The 7,991-nt window shown below is 49.7% G+C and overlaps 1 protein-coding gene and 1 non-coding gene across 2 annotated transcripts; one reads left to right on the top strand and one right to left on the bottom strand.

Moving 5' to 3' along the window:
- The first annotated feature begins 728 nt into the window (after window positions 1-728).
- LOC112938069 (small nucleolar RNA R71) lies at window positions 729-834 on the top strand. The gene has a single exon (XR_003241119.1). It is a non-coding gene; the product is annotated as a small nucleolar RNA R71 (small nucleolar RNA).
- Window positions 835-4,677: 3,843 nt separating this feature from the next.
- LOC136355223 (vegetative cell wall protein gp1-like) lies at window positions 4,678-7,716 on the bottom strand. Its single transcript, XM_066307617.1, has 3 exons — window positions 7,711-7,716; window positions 5,339-6,383; window positions 4,678-4,787 (listed from the first exon to the last, which is right to left on the bottom strand). The coding sequence occupies exons 1-3, from the start codon at window positions 7,714-7,716 to the stop codon at window positions 4,780-4,782; spliced, it is 1,059 nt and encodes a 352-aa protein (XP_066163714.1). The 3' UTR covers window positions 4,678-4,779.
- Window positions 7,717-7,991: the final 275 nt, after the last annotated feature.

Raw genomic sequence — 7,991 nt, 5'->3', positions numbered from 1 at the left:
TGTGCAGCCGGGATGGTTGTTCAGAATGGTTGGGCCTATGCAACAGGGTATGTTGTATAGCGTTGGGTTAATATTGTTTAATACTTAACTGTTTTATTAAATTCTCAAATGTTTGCTGAATGCTGCTTTTGCAAAAAGATGAAACCCTACTATGCCATCCTTTGTTATCCTGTGCACTTGCATATTTGCTGCGTGGCTTGCTGAGTATGTCATATACTCACCTTGCAATCATTCATCAGAGGAAGAGTTCTACAATGATGCTGATGGTGTGGAGGATTAGGTGTAGCCTTGGTCAAGCTGCTTGTGGAGTGGAGCCATCTGCGCCGTTTATTTTATTTTCCGCTGCTTAGATCTTTATTGATTGAGAGGAACTATCTACCTCTGTAATGACATTTTATTCGCCTATTAATTAGAGTAATAATTGTACTCTATTATCAATTTGTTATTGTGTGTCTCGGCTGATTCCTGGACGAGGGTTCACACACATGTAAGCGTTTGGAATTTTGGATAGAAATTCCGGGCGTGATACCTTGATGGTGTGCATACCTCGCTGACAAGTCTGGAGTCGTTCCTCGCTCCAACCCATATTGGAGACCATTTTCTCTATTAGATCAATGGCTCCTCGAACCGTCTTAGAGAAAAATGCTCTGCCAGCTGCCGCGTCCAGGTGATCGCGGGATATGGGCGTGAGTCCATTGTAAAAGTTCTGCAGGATTAGCTAGTCGTCCATCCCATGATGAGGACAGGCGGCCACGTACTCCTGAAGTCGTTCCCATGCTTCCGGAATGGACTCGTCCCTTGTTTGCTGGAACTTGAAATACTTCCACGAAGGGCATTGGTTTTGCCCATCGGGAAGAACTTGGAGTGGAATGCCGTAGAGCATTTGTCCTAGGTGTTGACAGCAGCACGGTTGGCATAAAACCACTGTTTCGCTCTCCCAAGGAGGGAAAACGGAAACAACCTAAGCCTAACGGTGTCTGGACTGACACCCTTTATAGTGTATGTGCTACAGATCTCCAAGAACTGCTGCAAATGAGTGTTGGCATCCTCGTTAGGCTTGCCGCAGAACGGGCTAGCCTGCGCCATAGTGATGAGGCTGGACTTCAAGTCGAAATCCACGTCTCCCATGTTGATCTGCGGCCCAATGGCCACATTGTTAGCAGAAGGAGCAGCGAACTCACGAAGGGTCTTGTCAGCCATAGTCTTAAAGGTCGGTGGCGCTGGTATGGCTGGTTTCTTTGTCGGTAGAGTTTTCTGCGGAGCAACGACTCGCGGCGTAACGCTCCGGAAGAAGCTTCTAGATTTTCTTTGAAGTTTTCTGGCAAATTGAAACTAGTCATGCAGTACCCTGTTTTCACAACAAAAGTGAAAACAATCAAGGTTAGCTTTTAAAGGAAAATGATTATACAGAGGTAAATATAAAATATTAGTTTAGGTAATCTCTATTATGAATCTTCCCCGGCAGCGACGCCAGAAATGCTTGTTGGTATTTCTTAACGACATTACCAGAAATATAATTTCCCAGCAATGGCACAGAAATACTCCTGGTATATTATGGTTACATAATTCATCCGCAAGCGCATGGATATACCATTGTAGCATTTCACCCGAGAGTATTCCAATGGTATCGTATTTATTTTATCCCGTGGGAAGATCATGTAGAGAGAACTTGACTAATAATTTATATATTACTTGTAATAATCATAGCCTAAGCAGGAGGTTAAGATAATTCAAGGGTAGAGTGACACACAAGCATTAAGCTACTCATTCTCATACTAAATTATCTAAGCTAAGTGGAAAGAAAAGAGAAAGATAATCTATTCCTATACTTCTGGTATACATAGTTTACATACATTCTAGTTATTCGATATACTAGCTAATACCCTCTATCTGATGCTCTCCTAGTACTTCGAGTAGCCACCCCTAACTGCCGAGTTCCTTACGACATCCCATCATGACCATATAACCGGGGCTAAATACGGAGGAGTACCCTCCCCAGGGAATTAACTTAGGATTATATATATGCGCGGAGGAATACCCGTACTGAGCTGTCACCATCAGCGGCCCACCTCTCATCCGCAGCATATAACCCCAAATAATGATATCCCGTAATCTAGACACCACGTCTAAACTACCAGATACTACTCTAATATCATCGTCATGACATAGAGTAATTGCATAAGCAAACATTTTACCCGCACCAAAGCATCTCCCAGATAAGCTAGCAGCATATTCAGTATAACATGAACATAATGTAAAGTTGGCATTCATATACCCGGAAAGTATTTCAGTACAATAAATGTATATAGAAGAGTATTCTAATATAGTACAAAGCTTACAAAAGAGGAAAGGAAAGCTCCTAGAGCCATACCCAAACTCTTCTGAAGGTTTCCGAACTCCTAATTTCTACTCTATTCCTATTCCACTAGCTTGATAACACTAAATTAACTTGAGAGAATATGAGAGAGCTCTTGCTTGAGGTGTGTGAGTGAAGTGAGAATGGCAATTCCTTTTATAGCCTCCCAATGATGGTTGTGATGGTTGGAATGGTCGGAAATACCCTCCAACTGTCATTGGGGGCTAATTCACACCGTCTAGGCAAAGACCTGGATCGGATGGCGCTGAGGAGGGTTCGGCCGAACCTAGGGCCGGCCTAACCAGCCCATGGTTTGGCTGGCGGCCTCCTCTGTTGCTTCTCTTCGTAGACTTGTGAATTTTGGCCCAATTCATTGTGTCAATTCTGAGTTCTTGGCCCATTCATACATAAGTCTGATTCTCGACATCGTCCGATTGATTTATCGTCCGAGTTGATATCGATTCTCCTCCACTTTATGATTATTCTCTGCAAAAGGTTAGTGAACCTAATACTAGTGGAATATTATTATTATAACATATTTATGCTTTGCAAGCATTACTAGTTCTCCTCTATTTCGGTAATATTGACGGTCGAAACTGATCGATAACGACCGTCAACAGATACCAAAGACCAAGGTTAGGTGTGTGCACTAAATATCTCTTCACAGCCACAAGTTTACACTCCTTCGGAGCGTCTTGAAATCTTGCAGACATGCACACACTAAGCATAATGCCTAGATGCACAAAGGTAAAGGAGTGAGCCAATGATGGAACGGTTGTCGCGACCGAGAAAATTGCATTTTCCCGAACGCTAGTGTATTAATCCCCGTCCCAGGAAAAGCCGGGGTACACCATACAAACATGATATAAAAGACACATCTTTATTATATCGATAATATTTACATTATTACAAAGGCACTTAAGGCCTGACAATCAAAAATAAACAGCAGCGGACTAGCGGGCCTACGGCTCCATCTTCACAGGCGCTCAACTGGGGTATAAGCCAAGACTCCACCTAAGACTTCTTCTCCAAAGCTTCTCTTACTGAAGGGGGGAGAAAGATAGAGCAAGAATGAGTACAACCACAGTACTCAGCAAGCCACACCGGCGGATGCACGATTAATGCAAGGGGGTACAAGGGGTAATGATATAGGGGTTAAGTTTTGCAGAAAACAGCATTTAAAAGTCACTTAGTTGCCCAAAGCCATTTTAAAAAGACGATCCTAAAGCTACACAGTATTATTAATCAAGGTCGTGAACCCTCACGAACCTGCCTTAACCCAAGGCCTACGATGATTCAGACCGAACTGGCAACCCGACCCTGGGTCCCAGCTCGTCCCAAGCCAACCCAGGCCAACCATTCCACATTTTAGTTGTTAAGCAAATTTTAAGAATTAAAACACTGACTTGGGTACATTGCTCGGCTTGCCCATAACCGAGGGCGCGGCTATTCGAATAGATTATACTCTGATCAGAGGTGTACATCTTTACCCACAAGACACATCTTCCTCACGTGTAACCACGTGCCACATACCACCACGGTATACGGACGGAAGACGTGACATAGTTTCCAACCCATCCTAGCCATAGACAAGAGTACCGACCCAACCCCACCTACGACCGGAACCCACGGGACAGGCAGGCAGGATTGAGCCCCCTAGCAGCAGGACACCGGCCCTGTGCCATGACATCTCGACTACCGGGCCGCAACTCGTGTAGCCTTCATTTGTCCTAGAGATGTCCATCGACCCCCGACTTCGTCCATCTCCATCCGTGTACTTTTGTTTATAACCAGACTGAGCCACAAACTAAGCCTTACCCACTAGACATGTGGAAGTACGGTAGTGCTTTGCAACAGAGGCCCGAGCTTAATCCTTATAGTGGCCGGGGTGCTACTTCCCACAACTAGCATGCACCCAAACCCCACCGGAAAACAGGTTTTAGGGGTTTTGAAAGAGGAAGAGAGGTGTATGTCCAATTCCACCATAAGCCAACCATTCCATAGTGTCCAAATGATATGAGAATTCCCAAAGTCTAAAGTTATAAAAACCACCTAGTGTTGTCCTATTAATCAGCGAAGCATCTACCTAAATTCATACTAGTGGAACCATGAAAAGAGTACCCACTAGTTGGGGTTTTGTTTTCCTAGGGTGAACAAGGTAATAATAACAATAGCAATAATAAGGTCATAACAAAGGTAAATAGGCATGGCTAGATAAAACAGTGATAACGCGGGAATTTAAATAAAGCGATAATGCAATATTTAAATCAACATAATTTTATAAACTGGGACTCAATATGTTCAAGGATGATGTGACTTGCCTTGCTCAGAGAGAACGGCCTTCCGAACCTTCGGCGACGACCACGAACCACGCTTCGGGAACCTCCGGAACGACGAAAGCTACGCGAAGCACACAAGCAAAGCTACAAGCCTATAAAGAAGCAATAACAATACATAAAAAGAAAGCACAGGGTTCTTTAGGTTATAACAAACATTAAGAGACTTGAACGGGTCGGTTCGGAGCGGGTATGACCAAGATATGATCATCCGAAGTTTAATGCTGTTATATGGAGATTTGCGGATTATTATAATTAAGCTTTGCAACTATAAAACAGGTGTAAGCGCTAGCCTGGAAAAGACAGGAAGGCTGCGCCGTTGACATGCGGACCCCACATGTCAACCTAAAGGACCGCGGTAGACCGGGTACACAGAGGCGGTCCACGGGTCGACGGAAGCGGACCCCGTGTGTCAACCGAGGCGAGTAGCTGACAAACGGACTCCACTAGACACCACGCGGGCTGCACACGTGGAAACCACGCGGCTACCGAGCGAACACACTAACACGGACACTACACGGTCACCACCCGCACACGTGAACGACTACCGACACCGGTACATGGGTACCGGGGTCGACGACCGCACAACGGGTACGGGGCGACACCGAAAGGACGAGGACGGGGCAGCGAGAGGAGAGATCCTTACCACCACGCGACGAGGCGAGGGAACGACAACGACGAACTGGCGCGGCGGAGACGGACAGCGAGGGAACGACTTCGGCGGCGATCCTTGGACGAAGGCGAGACGCGGCCGGCACGAGGCTTGACGACACGGAGCCGAGGACGAAGACGACGACGGGGGCTGCAGCGGCACACTGGACGAACGCGGACGACGGACGAGAACGGCTTGACGGAGGGACGAACGCCACGACGACCGGGAACGACGGGAGGATGACGACGACGACGACCGGGGCCGGCGAGGAGACGACGAGGGCAGCCGGTAGCGGCTGCACGGAGGCGAGGATGGCGAGGAACACGCCGCTGCGATGCCGACGACGGAGGCGGCGCCGCGAGACGACGAGCCGGCGAGGATGAACGGTGAAGACGACGACGGACACCGGCGGTGTTCGGCCGAAGGGGAAGCGATGCCGAGGACGACGTCGCGGCTGCGATGCCGAAGGTGGTGGAGGTGCGGCTGACCGGTGCACGGGTGAGGAGGGACGGGCGGCCGAACAACTCCGGTGAGGCGGACGGAGAGGTTCGCGGCGACGTTCCGGCGAAACCGAGGGCAGGCCGGGGTGGAGGGCGATGTGGCGACGCCGAGGGAGGAGACGGCGACATCGGCCGACGCTCTGGCGCGGCGACCGGGGCGACTGAAGGCGGTACAGTGGCGGCAACGCCACTGTTTTGCCGGCGAGGGCGCGTCTCCGGTGGTTTCCCCGCGAAACGGAGGGCTGACCGAGGGAGAGGAGGCGGCTGCGAGGCCGAGGGAGAAGACGGCGCGGCCGGGCGGCGCTCGGGCGAGGAGGGAGAGGCGGCTGGAGGCGGCCGGCGCGAAGGAAAGAGAAGGGCGACGGCGGGAACGTAGCTCCGGGGGTCTCCGCGGGAAACGGAGGGCAAGCCGGCGAAGAGGAGGCGGCTGCGATGCTGGAGGAGGCGACGGCACGGCCGGCCGACGTGCTAACGCGGCGGCAGGGGCGGCTGAAGATGGCCGGCGGCACGGGAGAGAGGGGACGACGGCGGGGAGGTGGCTAGGGACCACGGGAGAGCTCGGGAGGAGACTAAAACGGTAGAACGCAAAGAGGGGGTTCTATTTTATAGGATGGGGGAGGGAGCCGGGCACGGGAGAGGGCGGAACGGCGACGGGAATGACGGCCGACGGCCATGGAAAGCGGCCGGACTTGGCGCGTCCGTTCCCGGCGATTGGGGGCGCCATTCAAGGGGGAATTAAGGGGGAAAGAGAGAGGAGGGAAAGGGGATTAATTCCCCCTAATCAATTTGGGAATCCCATGCTTGAATCGCGCGGATTTGAGGGAGGAATGGCGCTAGGGTTCGCACGGGAGAGAGAGAGAGGAAGGAGGCCGGGCGGGAGGAGGACGAAGCGCCTGGCGCGTGGGCCCCACGCGGGCGCGCGGCGTCAGCGCGCGTGCGGCGCGCGTGCGCACGCGGCTGGCTCGGGCAGGGGGTGGCTGGGTGGCGCGGCTTGGGCCGGGACGCGGCCCAGGCGGGAGGGGGCAGGGCGGCCTGGGCCGGGCAGGCCGGGAGGGGAGGGAGGAACGGCCCGAGAGAGAGAGGGGAGGGGGAGGGAGAGGGAGAGAAAAAGAGGGAGGAAAGAGGGACTTCGGCCGCGGGCCGAGAGAGAGAGAGAGAGGACTTTGGGCCAAACTTGGCCCAAAGGGAAAGAGGGGGTTATTTTTAGGTTTTTCTTTTTAATAAACTCTGATAATTATTTTTGTTGCTTAATAAATATTTCCGGTGCTCTGAAAATTCAAGTAAAATTTGAGGGCTCCTTTTTAGACCAAGGAGAATTTAACAAAAATTCTCCGGGCCACATTCGAATTTTTCTTGTACGTATTTTAGTGTTTGCCAATTTCTTTCCGAATTTTAATTAATTCTATTATTCCTTTTAGCGAATGATTTTTAATTTCGGGATGAATTTATCAGGACGTGACAAATCCACCCCCCTTACAAGAATCTCGTCCCCGAGATTCGAGGAGGCTAGCAAGAAGATAGGTTGGGCGGTCTTCTCTTCTTGTCTGACTTCTTCCGTCGCGTCTTCTATAACAATCTTGCCTAGCAAAACCTCTCCACTCTGGACTGCTTGGCTCGATCTCCTGTTATAGATGGAATCTTCTCTTCACATGACTTTTCCCTGGTTGCACCTCTAGCTGACTTCGACTGGGCTGCGGCATTGGAAGATGGGGCTTCAGTTCCAGAACTTCTCATAATTCATATCTTTGGCGTCAACCTCATACAAGTTACCCACTTCACGTTTTGCGTTGATATCAGCTTGTCATTACTAGGATACCATGCTTGTCATCATGAGAATACCATGCTTGTCATTTACTTCTAACTTACCACCATATGCTTTAGACTATGATATCCCGCTTACTAAGAATACCATGATTGACAACTTGCCACTAATTGTCTCATATTAGCTTTCCTGGTCTCCGGTGCTAGATATTTCCTCTATTCAATGTGAGGGTCGATAACTTTGCATTTGAATTATGTTTCCCAAGGGAACCAAATTATCCCACTTGACATGCTTTGACGTCTTCCCAAATGACTTTACTGCTGAACTTCTTATTGTTTGATCGTTATCCTGCCAAATCTGAAGCTTCGTTGTTAGATGTGATTTT

Source organism: Oryza sativa, chromosome 2, assembly GCF_034140825.1.
Source record: "Oryza sativa Japonica Group chromosome 2, ASM3414082v1".
NCBI lineage: Eukaryota > Viridiplantae > Streptophyta > Magnoliopsida > Poales > Poaceae > Oryza > Oryza sativa.
The sequence above is the reverse complement of the archived record's forward strand: the minus strand, read 5'-3'. Positions and strand labels throughout refer to the sequence as shown.